The sequence below is a fragment of the Echeneis naucrates genome, chromosome 5 (genome assembly GCF_900963305.1).
Source record: "Echeneis naucrates chromosome 5, fEcheNa1.1, whole genome shotgun sequence".
Taxonomy (NCBI): domain Eukaryota; kingdom Metazoa; phylum Chordata; class Actinopteri; order Carangiformes; family Echeneidae; genus Echeneis; species Echeneis naucrates.
Window position 1 is genome coordinate 3135933 of NC_042515.1, and position 16469 is coordinate 3152401.

Genomic DNA, 16469 nt, shown 5'->3' on the forward strand with positions numbered 1-16469 from the left:
CCTTTTATAAACCAGATATTAAAACACAGAATCTGCCCCCCCCCCCTTGAATTTAATGCTTGGAACATTTAAGCATGCCTGCCAAGTTTATTGTTAATGTTGCTGAAATGCAGTTTGTTTGTATACATCATTGGTCCTGAAAAGAGAAATGAACAAAAGTAGATATGATTAGACAGTAAGCATCAATGAAAGTTTGATAAGTGTGTCTGGGCGTTTTGCTGACTTTGAACTGGGATTATAAACCGCCTTGTTGTTAATTTTGCTGATGATGCTATGAAAAAAGCGAATGTCCAAAAGAGAGACATGACAGACCATGATGTTCACTGGACTGAGACTGAACATGCGTTCTGCAGGTCGATGATGTCATATTTTCTATCGATGTATGTTTGACACACTAGGTGTGTGTGTGTGTGTTTGTGAGATAGCACCATATGTGAGAGGTATGTGGTATGTGACGCATAGTGTGTGTGTGTGTGTGTTGTTGCTGGGTGAAAAGCTCTATAGTTAGGTCCCTCCCTCCATCTCTAGGTTACCATGGGGACAAGAGGTAACTGTGTGTGCATATGTGTGTGTTTGTGATTGTATAGCTATGATGAGCTAGGAATTAGTTTTTTTGTTTTTGTTCTTTTGTTTTTTTTTTAGGTTGCACACTGCAGTTGGATAAACACTGAAGTCAACCGCCCAGTCTCGTCTCGTGTCGTGTCTTTCTCTCTCTCTCTCACACACACAAACGCACATGCACACAGACTCTCACTCTGCTTGTTTTTTGCTTTCGCTGCGTTCAGTCTCCTCTTCTGCTCCTACGTTTTCATTCTGTCTCTGGTAGCTCGACAACGGTTTTCAGTCATGACGGAGCTGATGAATGAAACTCCAGGAACGACAGGCAGACAGGCCTAAGGCTAACACTTACTATGTCTGTGTGTGTTGTGCGATTTCTTTATTTAAAAAAAAAAAAAAAAATTTAATACCTTGCTCTGTGTGTGTGTGTGTGTATGCGTGTCTGTATGCCAGGCTTGTGTTTCTATGTTAATGCTTCATCTTGGCTTATTTGTATGCACACACTTTTTTTGGTTAGTTCGTGTCCAGTTTCCTACCTGACATCTGAATGTGTCCGCGTGTATGTTGTGTCCACTTTTTTCTCTCGTGTGCGTGTGTTTTCTGAATAAGTGAATGTAACATGGTGTGATTTTTGAGGAGTTTGTGTTTTACAGTTCACAACCTGTTCACAGGTTTGTGCTGTGAGTTTGTCTCTGGTTCTTTATACAATGTGCAATTTGCTGTATTGTCACTCATTGTGTATTTCTCAGCTGTAAACATCATGAAGTTTCTGGAGTAAACGATAGACCAATATTTACGCAGGCCTGAATGCTGATGACATGAGAGGTGTTGAGTTTTTTATGATTGTGAATGCAGTTTTCCAAGGGTCCATTAAACCCTTCAGTTTTTAATTTTGAGGAAAGAAATCCAAGTCCTTGAATATTTTTGAAAATAAGCTCAAGCACTTTTATTGACCCATTTTAGTTTATGTATATTTAAAAGTGCAAATCAGTTTATTTGATGTTTTTATCACTGGCTGAATGCTGTTGTTTCCTTGTGTCCCTTGCTGTCTCTCAGCTCTTTATCTGGTGAATAAGTCTGTTATAACTCAACTTACACAATATATGGCTTTACTGCATTAGAGAAGATAAGAGATTACATAGTCAGCCATCTCTATAGCACAGCAGAAGGTGTTGACACAGTCAAGCAGTTTTTTTTATAAAAGTAATTAACTTCAATCTTTTCTGTACCTTCAACTTGTATGAGGTGTGGGAATCCTGGGCTAAAATAGTAGATACAGCAGTAGCTCTATGTTTATGTGAGGACTAAGGATGAAAGGAAATAAATATTTTAGATTCTGTAATGAGTGACCCCGAACATCAGACCTGAGGAATGCCAGTGTGGTTTTAGCAGTGTGGCTTCTTTGATGGCAATATAGGTCAGACTGCCCAGCACTCTGCTCTACAGTGAAATGGTTCACTACATACCTGCCATTATATATGATGAGTTATTGTTACATCATAGAATATATTATAATTATCCAGCCTGGTGACTTGCTAGGTATGGCAGCTCTTGCCTGCTGTCAAATGACAAATACAGGTGTGATGATTGAAGTTCATAAATTGCTATTGACACTTGAGTTGTTTCATTATGAGCTGCATCTGAAAGCCTGCTGTCATCCTGTGTCATTTATTTTTCTGGCTTCTTCTCGTGTCGTTAATGATCTGAACTTAACTTCATTCCAGAATGAATAACAATCTATTTATCTTTTGGTTGTCCTTGCACACAGTTCGCATCTGATTTGTGTTTGTGTGTCAGTTCTACCTGCAGGACACTAAAAGCAGCAATGGGACTTTCATCAACAGCCAAAGGTTGAGTCGCGGCTCAGAGGAGAGTCCGCCCTGTGAGGTCCTCTCCGGAGATATCATCCAGTTTGGTGTTGATGTCACAGAGAACACACGCAAAGGTATATGTACATACAAAATATGTTTACACACAATCCATCTTTAAAAACCACAACACAGACAGTTTTTATTGAATGCAGACGCATAATGTAGAGATGGTTATGGTGAGGCAGGTCATAGAAAGGGTTTTCCCTCCTCTGCCAGCCCTGCAACTCATAATCCACTTATATAACCCTGAAATTATTATACTCGACTTACCCTAAAGGTACCACAGGGCTTAAGGTCAGAGACTGCATAATGTACATAGACACAAAGGGCACAGCGGATATTGAGGTCATATTTTCAGCTCCACTACCATCACTTTAATGCTGGAGAATTGCTATGAGATGTCAATGTGTAAACACCAATCACCATTCACTAACTGGATTAAAATAAATTTGGACGCGCATCATTTATTTGGTTTAAGTTGCTTCAAAATTGCTGTATTAGATTCTGCATCCATCTGGATCTAAAATACCTTATTTAATTAATTGTTTACTTTGATTACTAAAATGTCAAAAAAAATCAGCACTGCTGTTTCGGCTTTGTCCTGGCTAATCAAAATAATGCAGACTTTTTATTAATATGTTGAAATAAATACAGCAAAAATGATTGCTGGAAAATATTCAAATGTATTGTTGTTAGTAACAGTTAACTCAATTGTGAGCCGTCTTATACATTACCATGTTGAGGTATGATTAATATTGTCTTTGCCAAAAACAAAATATGATTGCAGTTGTGACACCAGTGAGATGAGTGTGAGAGGGAGGATGTTGGTTCCTTTTGAAAGCAGATTGATGATTGATCAGCGGGTCGTAGGGGTTTTATGTCAGACTCCTCCTGTCCACCTGTCCCCTTCTGTCGTTGAGCAGGTCTCTGAAATACAGGACATCTCTCTGTGGTCTCTGTTGGCTGATGGACCGTGTGTTGATGTGGACACTAATATGGTTGTTGTCTGTTTGTGTTTCCAGTCACCCATGGCTGCATCGTGTCAACAATCAAACTCTTTCTACCTGATGGGATGGAGGCACGTCGTCGAAGCGAGTAAGCGGACGTTTCAGTATTACTCTGGTTACTGTAAATGATGCTTACTGTCCATCTGTCTGCACAGGCAGACACATGATACACACTATTTCTGCTTGCATAGTAATGTGATTATTGTCAGTCTAGTTGTTCGGGACAGCCATTCTGTTAACAAGCTGTGAGGGAAATGGTGTTTACGTGTTTGATCTTTGTTAGGATAATTTGAACAGTAGTAGTGTTGTTGGTTTTGGTCAAGTGTTCGTTTGGTGTTTACTTTTGATTCATGCTGAGAGTTGGCAACGGACGGTTGTCATATTTTACAACCACAAATGTGTGTGCGTAGACAGCTAAATGGGCAGTACCAGACCAGCAGGTGACCCTGCATGGAGCTTCCTACTGTATTGGGAGTCCCACCTGAGTGTGTGTGTGAGTGTCTGTGTGTGATTGGCTACTGTAGATGCCAAGTGGAATCTGTGTGTGGCACTTAGCCACGGTGGGCAGAGCCATCTGCTGCCTTCCTGTCCTGCTCTCGGTTTGAGAAATAGAGAGGAGCGTCCTGACCTCCATAAATGTCTTTTGGGTCCATTCTTCTCCTCCAGTCTTGCAAGTAAAGAATCAATTCCCATCCACTTGTTTCAGGAAAAACACGTGGTTAACCCAGGTGAAATCATGCGTGAGATTGCTATGTGGAAAAAGTGCTTAGATCATCAGACAGCTGAAGCTGAGTGATGATGTGCGAGTGAAAAGCTCCTAACGCTCCGTTTCTAGTTTAGATCAAAATTCTAGGCAAAGATCGAAATCACAGTTTCTACCATTTGTATTCCAAGCTGCCCCACCCCCTGAGCATGCAACAACAGTGAGTTGGTCAGATGGAGTGTCTGCTTACTTAAGCTTAAGCTAACTAAAGCCTCCAATCACAAGACATCATTTTGTGCAGCCTCCCAGAACCCCAAATGGATTGGAAATTCAAAAACCGAAACATCTGCACGGACGTCACAGATCTCATAGAAGTCCACAAATAAATACATTTATAAGACATTTATTCTAATATAAGTACAAATAATCTGGATACTATTGAGTATAGATCATTAAGTAATCATAAACATACCTAATTAAAAAAATATGGAGGAAGTTTCACCATGTTAGATTTGCATACTAGTGATGCCAACCACCATCACAAATCCTTATATTACCTTCCCCAGTCTGTGCGGCTCTGTCTCTAATGAAGTGAAGCTGAAAAGTGATGTGAAGCTAAGTTAGACAGATTTATTAATAGCTGAAGAATGTTTGTTCGCCCTGGTGATAGGATTAGCCACCTGGACATAAGCCAAACATGGCTTTATACAGTTACCCCCTATGTGTGAGTGAAACACTTATATTTAAACAGTCGGCAAAATCTGCATCCTTCAAACTCATCGCTGAGAAATGTAGGTGAAAATTCCAACAGTTTGAGCAACAAAACAAATAAAAAAAGTGAATCTTTTAAACGGCATTGAAGCAGTCTGAGCTACAGGCACACACCTCTGATAGTTTTTATGTAAAACAGGCAGTGGCTGATCAGAGGAAGAAAAAAAAATACTCTGAACACACCCATACTATTTTGTTTTCCTCTAATGCAAAACACCTGCTGTGAGATCACTGTGTGGCCAGAAAGCCTGAAAACGTGCAGCAGCTTTCTGCCCGTGAATCAGTGTGGAGTCAGCAACCCGATAATGACCACCAACATTTAGACTGCAAATCTAACTCTATATATTAAAAATAATTCATAATTCCATCTTTGGGAAAAGAAAATACTTACTTGTTTTCTACCAGGCAGAAATAAAATCTACTCTAAAATAATTAAAATGCGTCTGGTCTAACCACTTTTTTTTTTTTTTCTCCCTTGCTGCATAACAAAAGCTATGGCTTTGTTTCCGTCTGTCTCTTATCGCCTGCCAAATTTCCTTAAAAGACACACACACACACACACACTTGCCAGGTAGATATTTTGTTTTGAGGTCCGTTGCCATCTCTCAGGAGAGTAAAGCTTTTGACCATCAACTTGTTGATGCGATTTATCGATTTTTATATAAGTAAGATTGACAAACATGAAAAGTCTGTCCAAAAACTCTAACCCCTTAATGCAGCATGAGGTTGCGTATCAAGCGTACCTGTAGTCCAAAAGAGAACACAAAGGTAGCGAACAAGCAGCAGGGAGGAGAGTTTGTTTCCTCACAGTCAGAGCCAGGAGGGGCGGAGCTACAGTAACTTGCACAAGTTAAAGGAAGAAAATCAGCTGTTTTCCTCTGAGGAGGGGGAGGAGCAAAGAGTAGAAAGACAGAAAGTTTGTGTTATGGGATGACTTTACTCACGCTGCGGAAAAGCAGAAAGGAATCAGCTGCTCTGCCTGAAACAAGAAGAGAAAATGAAGTAAGGAGTTGGAAAATTTGTTTTCTTGAAAGAAAAGCTGAGATTGAGGCTGTACTCCGACCTTTGGCCTGTGAAAAGACGCCAGCCTACACACAGGAAGAAGACGTGACAGGTAATATCTCCAATGTCAAGAACCCGAGCCAGGGCTTTTAGACTCAGATCCTTGGATCAGGCTGTGGCACGTTGATTTTTTTTAAATACATGCTCAAAGCTTAATACAGTGATCACGTGCAGGTTGTGTTACATTACAATTAGAAGTGTTAAAGGAGCTGTGAGTGATTTAAATTCCATCTTGAGTTGAGGCTTAAAACCCCTGACGGACCGGGTTTGTTCAGATGACTGAACAACCCTAACCCTCGTAAGGAAACCCCACAGGACTGTTTCCTGTGTCTTCATTAAACTGTCCAGTTATTCTGAAGGACTAGGGCCTAGGTGTTGAAATTGTGTGATACTTAAGGGTTGATATAAACTGAGCTGCAGCAAACACTTTTTCTGTTATGTTTTTACGATTCATTGAATATTTAGTTTGAAAACTGAAAGTGTATTTTACTAAATATCTCTGGTTGTTTTAGTTGTAGTCTTATGGATATCCAATTAACACTGAAATAACATAGAATAAACAAGTCTACAGAACGTTTCAATGAAAATCATTGATTATCAACATTGCTTTTTTGTTAAGTGACTGATTGGTTGCTTCATTGGTCAGATGCTTCCAACATGAGTATTGCTAACTAAATGAAACTTTCTGCGATATCTAACTAAAATACACACTTGTTTTTCTTTAAAACAAAAATGGACAAACTGCCTTTATTCGGATTATTATTCAATAGTCAGGAAAGAGAGGGGGTGGCACGCAGTAAAAGGCCATGGGTCAGATGCTGCAGAGGATCTGCCAGGTGAGCCACTAGGGCATCTCAAAACCAGACCACAGCCTTTCTAGCTGATGGTATTAAATAGGCAACATTTTCATTTGAAATCAGAACCTTGATGAGAAAACGAATGTGAAAATATTTGACTAAGTACTTTACTCAACAGTTTAGGGTAGACATATATTTGTCAGTGCTATATTGGCGGCCGAGCTGTATGGACAGTTTTTGAAAGGTTCCCGATGATGGCTTCATGTCCTTTAAAGCAGGTCTGAGTTGTGGTGTGATCGCTAAACCTCTTTACTGGTTAAAAATATGTGAGCAGGCCACAGATGGAAACTACTGCCAGTGTTTTCCACCATCACTGTCTGCTGGACTGCTTGCAAAACACACTCAGATTTGATGTGGATGACTGATTTCTGTGGACCGGCTGTGTGTGTGTGTGTGTGTGTGTGTGTGTGTGTATACATACAGTCTTGATGATCTTTTGAGGCAGAGTTGGAAGAGCTGTGAATGTTGTTATGCTGTGGATGTGTTCCACCTTCTTAAAATGTTATTTTGGGTCAGTGCTCATCTGGTCTCTCCTCTGTGCTAAAAGAAAAATGATTGATTTACTTGATGTAGGGAGAATCAGCGGTGAACACCTGCTGTGGAGGTTTTCCTTCAGGGCAGCCTTTCCCACACCCTGAACCACGCCACCTGTCACCTGACTCCATCTCTTTCTTTTTCTTTTGCTGACCTGCAGAAATAGTTAGGGCAACATCAGGTCTCATGAAAGACCAGCACATTGTGTGTGGAGTTTTGTTCTTAATGACGTACATCTGACACATTGCAGTGTGTGAAACCAAGTGGAAATGCAGGGAAGAAACCTCAAAGGTTCATGCTAGTCACGCTGGAAAAGGCCTGTTTGAGTCATGAATAGGGGAAAAAAAAAAGTAATCTAATGATCAGTTGGCTTCCTGCTACGATCAGGATGTCTGTAGAGTTTTAGTGATAGAGCTGCTGCTGGTATTTATGCTAAATAAGCATTATTCACAGTGATTAGCTGTGGTGATGAAAATGAAAGCGTGACAGACTGCTGTGACTTAATCAATGTTGCAGTGACAAACTGTTGGGCATACACAGTAAGGCGGAGTCTTTAAGGATAAGGGAGTCCTCTTCAGCGACTCCCTCCACCAGGAATCAGACAGAGTTGTTATTCTAAGGCAGTAACAAGAATACTGATTGCATATTGCGTATTAATCGTGTTGTCTTATTAATTTTAATTTTACTTGACTATGTGCAATGCAGTCGTCAAAGATTATTTAGACATATAAAAGCTCCTGTGTCAATGAAGTTTGGTTTTAGAGGATTGAAGTATTTCCTGAGGAAAGGCAGCAGAGTCAGTTCTGATATGAAAACACTGAAGTCAGCGCCGTGAAATCAGGGCCAAACATTAAGTCTTTGACATTTACTCTGATTTTTTTTGGTCACAGTAAAGGAGAGCAGCAGCAGAAACTGACGATGCTGACAATTGATGGTAAACAAACTAAAGTCCCTCCAAATGAACCGAATGAATGGCCTATTCTCTCTTGTCCATTCACTTTGGCCATGAGTACTGCAGAAAAGCACTAATCAATGCACTCTTCCCACCCGACTCCCTCACTCTGTCTCCATTTCAGCTTTTTGTGATTAATAATAGCTGCTATTGTTTCATACTAGCAAGCAAGTAGAAACAATATATGAGATTATACTCAGGATAAGGCTGTACCAGCTCTGCCCACCGTGGCTAAGTCCGTCACTGTTTGTGTATAAAGTCTTCCCTAATCATTTTGTAACTGCCAGCTGCCTTCACATGAGTTATTTACTAAATGTGATTCCATCATTAAGGAATGTCTTAGTAAGTCTGTAGTAGAAAGTGGCCTTTAGAGAATCCTTTACTTATGATTTTGTTTTTATTATATACTCATGGAAAAATAAGTTTTTCAGAACCACAGTAGTAAAGTTTATTTAGAACAACACGAACAACCTTGAATAACTATTCAGTTTCTTATTGACATGTTTTGTAATATAATGCATACAGTATACTAAAGCAGTTGTTCCTCTCCTTGGTGGTTATACATTAACAGAGGCACTCTGCCCAGAGTCAAGTTTACCTTCATTCCTGGACTCTGACTCTTTCTTGGTAAATTCCGGATTATCTTAACCCAGACTAAAACAAAGCTATGTGACCTTGTGGTGCTTACAGATACCGTATCTTCACAAATGGCAGAGGTCATGCTGCTGCAGGGCACCAGCTGAAGGTGGCCAGTTTTCCCCGCAATGTCGGTGTCACCTAGTCGTATTTTAATACTGTGTGAATGGAAAAAACGTACATGTACTCCAGTCTTTTTGGTTTTATTGACCCCTTGAATGTTAAATCAGTGTAGTCTGGTTTTTAAATCCCTATCAATGCAACTGCTGTCACACAAGGTGTTTGTGACTGTGATGATGCATATGGCCTTAATTAATATCATTAAAACGGGCCAAGTTGTTTCTTTGAGAAGACGTTGGTTCAGATGTAGGTTTTTAAATTAGTGTATTCATTATCATACCTTTTTTTTTTTTTTTTTTTTCCTCCCCCCCCGACATCTTGCTATTTCATCCTTCTGCACTGAATCCACAGTCTAAATGTAGCACGTGTCACAGATTGATCAGTTCCTCACTTACTTTGTTCCAGCTGCTTGATTGTGTTCTGAGATTCCCTTTGAAAACCAGAGATGGAATTAGTCTGTTTGTGTTTTATACTTGGAGCAGTATACATACATAAATATGGTTAAATTAGCCGATCAAACCAAAGTGATGGGATGTCTGGGAAAAGAAAAGTGCGTAATGCACCTAAAATCATCTGCCATCTCCTGATTACTGTCTGTGTGTGATGATAAATGAGACTAGTCTTCGCTAAGACCTCTGCATCAAACCTTTCAGCGAGCGCAGCAGTATATTTAATTCGTCATTGATCACTCTTCACCTGTCGATGTGATGAGTACGTTGTTGTGATTGGCGTAGCTAAATGAAGGCGCTGTACTGACGGCTCGTTGTGCATCTCTGAATTCCTGTACAGAGATTCCTGTACTGCTTAATGATTCACTGACGGTCTTTGACATTGACTCATTTCTACAGCACAACCACACCACAGTGGTGTAAAACCCTTGACAGCCAGTGCAGTGTTTACCTTTGAACTGAAGCCTGTTCAAACAGTATTTCCTCTTTGGGTGTGCATCATCTCTTTTTGAAATGATACAGCGGACTGAATGACAAATATCTTTACAGTACAAGAAAGGGAAAAGCTCATGAATTCACATTTCATTGAGACGGTTAGAAGTGTTGCTTGAACTTGATGGTCAATTTTGTAAGTTTAGGAATTTTCAAGTTAATCCATTGTTGCTGCTCTGAATGAGCAGAGACCTTCAGATCTTTCAGACCCTCGACTCACACACTGCTCCAAGGACTTTATTTTCCGCAGCTGGTGGTGCAAATGACTTTGTTGCGCTGAGGTTATTGTTCAAGGAAGAGGTGAAATGTGAGCATCACAAGACCTTCGAGAAACCACGTTATTTTTATTTTTTTTTTCCTTCTTCTTCTGTCGCTGTGGTTACTTCATGTGTCTCTCTTCCCTGCTGTTTCTATGGCGACTAACTGTTTTCTCCTTTCTCTTCCTTTTTCAGTGTCATCCAGACTCCATTACCACTACCTGTAGACAAGGTAAGAACAGAAATGTGTCCGTGCTGTTGTGCTGTTGTGCTGTTGTGCTGTCCTGTCCCAGATGTCCCAGATAAGTTGTGTGTGTGTGTGTGTCTCTTTTTTTTTATTTTTTTATTTTTTTTATGGAGGCCTCCTTCTCAGTGGTGTGTGTTTTGTTTTTTTTTTTGTGTGTGCGTGTGCATGCAAAGATCACTTATGTGTCTGAAAATGAGCACACACAGGACACATGCACACACTGTAGAGTAGTCAGCTGATAGAGGAATGCAGCGAGTGCTGCCAGTCTGCTGTTAAACTACAGAAATCTTTCATGTGGATCAGAGGCAAAGTCTTTTTCTCATTATGTGCTCTTAGTGTTTTTATGTTTTCAAAACCCTTGAAAGGTATGTTCTTTTAAGACAAAATGATTGGCCCAACTGTATTGTGATACTGCAGGCTTGCGTTTTGAGGTTCCATTATAAATAAGTAGGTCACCAACAAACGAGAAAGATGTCAACGCACCTGAATCCAGCTGCTTGGTTCATCCTCTGCAGTAAAGTTTTAATAAAGTATTTTATTTTTTCGGTGGAAAGGCGCTGACAGAAACCCTGAACAGCAACTAAACAGCAAAATTGGAACTATAAAATGCATAAAACTATATAGTTTTATCTTGTATACCTAAATGTAACTAAATGCCTTAAAGCTTGTTAAACTAAGAAAAAGTAGGTGGCCCATTTTATTCATTAACACACAGTTGACGTATCATCAGCCAGTGAGTTATTTAAAACTCAAGGACTGTCCTCTTGCTGGGGAAACTCTCAGAGTAGCAAGTTGGAGAATTTTGGTGGATGGAATATGGAAAACGTTTTGGGTTCAACACTCAGCAACTCGAAAACCCACAAAAACAAAACAATTAAGGACAGACGTCAATAATAAAACTCCAGCAATCTCGCTTTACAGCACTTCGATGTAAGTATACAAACACATAAAACTTTGGGCATTGAACATGTATGGCAGCAGTCCTTCCTCTGGGTCCACTCCATGCGTTTTTTTTTTCAGTTTAAGGGCTAAATTGACCCCTATGCACTACCTACTATATTTTAAATTAAGGCAATATGATGCAATAACTTTATTATTCCATTATTCCAATTCAGCATGCAGGCTAATTATACGTTCACTCTCATGTTAGCTTCCTCTGCTGCCTTGTCCTCTTCTGTCTCCTTCCAACAGTGAGAACAACAGGGCCTCAGTGTAACCTGTCTGAGGAATGTAGGCTGAAGCTAACTAATTGTGTGTGTGTGTGTGTGTGTGTGTGTGTGCATGTGTGTGCGTGTGTGTGTGAGTGAGTGAAAGTGAGAGGGTGAGAGAGAAAGGGAGGAGCTGTGATTAGATTTGAGCCACTTCTCTAACATAATTAAGTGTGTTAAAGCAGGGTCCTTACACCTCCAAAGTCTCAAAAGAAACACAAACACACACTGAGTCACAGGCTCAAACATGCACACACCCAGGCTGTCTTATTGACTTAAGGAGGAATTGTACTGATTGTGTGGGTTTTGGACAAGAGTAGATGTACCAGTGGCTTTGGTTTCACCATTGTGCGCTCAAGTTGGAGCCCAAAATATTGAAAATTATGGAAGCCAAATAGTTTATTTGATGCCTGCTTTTTCTGTCATTTGTTTCATTCGTTTTATTTTTTGTGAAGCTCAGGGATGGTTAGGAAAACACTTAGCTGTTCACAAGGATTCCATCCTCTGTAAAGTGCAAAGCTGGAGTGAGGATGTGCTTAGCATTGAAGAAGAGGAGACTGCTCGCAGGGGGAAACGGTTGGAGTTCAAAGTTCATAACTGCACCTGTCAACACGACTAAAGCTCATGCATGTCTTTTTGATTAATCTTTACACAAACAGAAACGTTAAACAAGAGGGCAGTAACCAAAGATTGCTTTCTTTATTATTATATTTTTGGTTCGTAAAATCTTATAAACACAGGGTGACGTTATATCTGAGTCTGTTCCTTCAACCTGGTGCATATTGGGGGAAATCCCCCAATATAGGTGTAACAAGCACACAGGTATGTGGCCAGATGATTTGTGTCACTTTGCATTACATTACAAAGAATAATGGCAACAAATGGGAACTGACTGAATGAGCACATTGCATATCTGAGTGGGACAGAACATTATATCCAAGCTGTCCAGGACGGGATCTCGTTCTTGACCTGCACGTGACCTTGACGCATCTAGCCAGCAGCTAAAATACCCAAATATATTCAAGAAACTACAATGTCAGACCAGGAAAAAAAAGAAGAAAAAGATTGGATTGTTTAACTGATTTCTTAACTCACTGGATTGTGCCATTTTTCAGGTGTTAGAATTTAGCAAAGCTCATTCTCTGTAATGCTAAAATCTTTTTATTGTCAAACGCTGATTGGCTCAGTATACATAAATGCATTCATCTCTTCCCCTGGTTTTGGTACACTGACTCTGATGTGTCTGTGTGTACATGCTTTCGCCCTTCACAAGGCTGAATGAACTCCACACAACTATCAATATGCTGGTGTGTGTTTTCCAGGTTGCTGCCAACACTCCCACTATGTATTCTCAGGAACTGTTCCAGCTCTCCCAGTATCTACAGGTAGCACACTGACATCCACTGGCCATCCCATAGAACTACAACTAAAAATAACAATGACATCGTTATTGAAGTTGCTTTTTCATTCTGCGTCAAACATGGCAAATTAAAATTTTCACATCATTGAGTCAAGTCAAACAAAGTTGACGACTGTGAACACATGAAGTAGTTTTGGGTCACTGATCCTTAATTAAAGACATTTTCTAAACATTCACCCCAAAATCTGAAAATCTCAGCTGAACCAAGTGAAAAAGAAACATACACATGGTGAAATTCATGATGTGTGTAATTGTTATGAACAGACAGCCGTAAACAAAGATTATCAGATTGACAGATGATGGTTATGTTAAAATAACACACGGTCATGGTTATTAATGGCTATTTGGTGGAATTTGAAGTTCATTTAGTGAAACATTTTTGCCAGGCAAGAACATTTTTCCCTGATCTTTTGTTCCATCTGATGTTTTTTCTCCCCCAGGAGGCCTTACACAGAGAACAGATGCTGGAGCAGAAGCTAGCCACTCTGCAACGTCTGTTAGCCACCACTCAGGAGGCCTCAGAGAGCAGCTGGCAGGTAGGTAACACCTCCAGTTTACTCTTTGGCCACTTTGTTTTGAAAAGGCTCAGACACTCATTGTCTCACTGCTCTGAACGAATAAATGACCTTCAGTCAGTGCAAGTCCGTAATGAGCCGTAGCTAAACTCATTTCATGGTAGTTTCACTCCTTTTTTTGCACATATGATGCAAACAAATTACTGAGTGTTTGTCTCCATCAGGCTCTGATTGATGAGGACCGTCTGCTCTCCCGATTGGAAGTGATGGGCAGCCAGCTACAGGCTTACTCTAAGGTACCACTCACACAGCGCTGGTAGAATATATCATCAAATTGTAAATTATTAATTATTAATTAGTGTAAAGTAATAACTGGATGAAATCATTTCGCCTCCCGTCACAGTCCCAGACGGAGGAAGGGATCCGGAAGGAGCTCTTGGCTCTTCAAGAAGACAAACATAACTACGAGACAACGGCGAAGGAGTCTCTCAGGAGAGTCCTGCAGGAGAAGATTGAGGTGGTCAGGAAACTTTCAGAGGTGGAGGTAGGACACATGCTCATGTACTGTACTCATCATCACACAAAGCCTGAAATCACCATCACCAGAGAAATATACGGCTTCTACTGTCCTGCAGCGCTCGCTCAGTAACACAGAGGACGAGTGCACACACCTGAAGGAGATGTCTGAGAGGGGCCAGGAGGAGCTGAGGGAGCTGGCCAACAAATACAATGCTGCTGTCAACGAGATCAAAGAGCTCACAGAGAAAATCAAGGTACCTGACTGCAGAGACGCAGAGAAATTATTCAGCACGCACACACAAATAACAACATGCATAAACAGATTACATTAGAAACTATAAACAGTCAAGCAAACAAATAAAATATTACTTCTGCACTTCAATCTAGAATGACCAACACTGCAGTTGATTGCATTGCTTACTTATACATTCAGGTGTTGACCTACAAAAGTACTCAGGTCCTGAAACACGTTGGCTGGGTCGCCTCACCTGAGAGTCCATCGTCTGATTGGATGAATAATAATGATTTAATTATTAATTCATGTTGTAAGGTTACGTTATACAATATAAATTAGCTTTTCTTCTTGATAGTATTTGCTGTCAAACCTGAAGGTTGCTCTTACCCCCCCCTCTCCTTTTTACTCTTCTTCACTCTTCTTTCCTCCCTAAATACTCTTTTGCCTCTAACACTCACGTTTTATTTCTGGCTCCTTGGTGTTCCACCTCCCCTTCCTCACCTCCTTTCCTTTCTCCCTCTCCAACTTGCTTCCGCTTCCAGGCGGCGGAGGGCCGGCAGGAGGAGCTGACCCAGAGGGGAGCGACAGAAAAGAGGGAGTTGGAGCTGCGGATCGAGGAAATGGAGGAGAAGGAGCAGGTTCTCCAGGCTCGTATCGAGGCTCTGCAGGCCGACAACGACTTCAGCAACGAACGGCTCGCCGCTCTGCAGGGTACACACACACACACACACACACACACACACACACTTTAGTACCTGGAACATCTTTGTGAGGACACTCATTTACATAATGCATTCCTAATCGCTGACCTCAACGCAAAAAAATTTATGCCAAAGTAAATTTATACAAGTCTGAACCTTCAAACAGGCATCTCCCCTACCAAAGTCTAAAATTAAAACTGGTCCTCACAAAGATACACACAACTTTTAACAAGCTAACGTACCTGCACCCTGTAAGCCAATCACTTTAACACTACCTTTACCATAACTACCAGTGGAGGGGTCAGAACCAATCAGGAGGCTCAGGTGGTTGACTTCCTGTCTGTCAACGCTTCTCTCTGCTATTGTTGTTGTTGTTGTTTACAGTGCGGTTAGAACAGCTACAAGAGAAAAGCATTAAAGAGAACAACAGTCTGGGTGAGTCCTCACGTCTCCGGACTGCTCCGGGACACTCGTCCTCTTCGTCGCTGTTTGTTTCTCTGTGGCCACTAACTTCACATCCTCATCCTTCACTAATGATGCATGACATCTTCCTGCATGATGTCCACGTAACTACATGTTGCTTGCTGCTGTCTTTGCTCTACTTGTTCATCTGTCTCCCTGTCTGTCACAGTGGAAATCTGGCTCGTCTCCTTCTTCTGCTTCAGTCTCGTTTTTATGGCAGCGTGAGGTGCAGCCCTTATGTGTCCTTCAGAGGATGCATGACATTGATTCAGGGGAAAAAAAAAAGATTTTTCTGACTGCAGAATCAACATTAAATCAGTCAGTAGCAATCAAATGTCACCTCAGTACAGTCAGTACTGTCAGGAAAACATGAAAAAACCACTTCTTTATTCCGGAAATATAATTCCGAACTTTGTTTATAGACATACAAGAACTTGGTTTCAAATCAGTTTCACTCCAAAGGGGGGAAAAAAAAAGGAGATTGATAGCATGCTTTAGCTCAAGCTATGAAATAATACACAAACAAATATGCTAGACCTACATGTAATCTATAATGTCGATCATGGCAGTGGAGTGTAAACTGTAGGTAAAATGCAAAACAACAATTATTCAGCACAGATGATGTCTCATAAAAACAGCGTCAAACTGCATCACTTGCAGTGAACGCCGCAAGTTGTATTGAGAGAACAATCACTCATGTGTTCATCAACACAAAGCAAAAAGTGTCTCGTTCAGATGGCACGTGTAGGAATAGGACCGGACTCCTCCTTCCAAGATGGCATCCCATTTTTTTCATTTCACTGAAGAAATTCCTCAGTTTGCACGTTCGTGATCTTTATTAATTGGACACAATGTGTGTTTTTCAGATGCTCATAAAATTAGTAATTATTGTT

The 16469-nt window shown here is 40.7% G+C and overlaps 1 protein-coding gene across 9 annotated transcripts in view; it reads left to right on the forward strand.

Annotated features, from left to right (window-relative positions):
• The window catches only part of slmapa (sarcolemma associated protein a), a 44174-nt gene that overhangs the window by 13066 nt on the left and 14639 nt on the right, over window positions 1–16469 (forward strand). For 6 of the 9 annotated variants that reach the window (XM_029501761.1, XM_029501766.1, XM_029501767.1 and 3 more), the window contains 10 exons: window positions 2356–2503; window positions 3452–3524; window positions 10465–10501; window positions 13047–13109; window positions 13585–13680; window positions 13884–13955; window positions 14063–14203; window positions 14295–14432; window positions 14956–15124; window positions 15499–15549. In XM_029501761.1, the coding sequence (XP_029357621.1) occupies window positions 2356–2503; window positions 3452–3524; window positions 10465–10501; window positions 13047–13109; window positions 13585–13680; window positions 13884–13955; window positions 14063–14203; window positions 14295–14432; window positions 14956–15124; window positions 15499–15549 (988 nt within the window). Of the gene's footprint in view, window positions 1–2355; window positions 2504–3451; window positions 3525–5854; window positions 6025–10464; window positions 10502–13046; window positions 13110–13584; window positions 13681–13883; window positions 13956–14062; window positions 14204–14294; window positions 14433–14955; window positions 15125–15498; window positions 15550–16469 lie in introns of those variants that run through there. The other 3 variants (XM_029501764.1, XM_029501768.1, XM_029501769.1) reach the window with 2 other exon arrangements.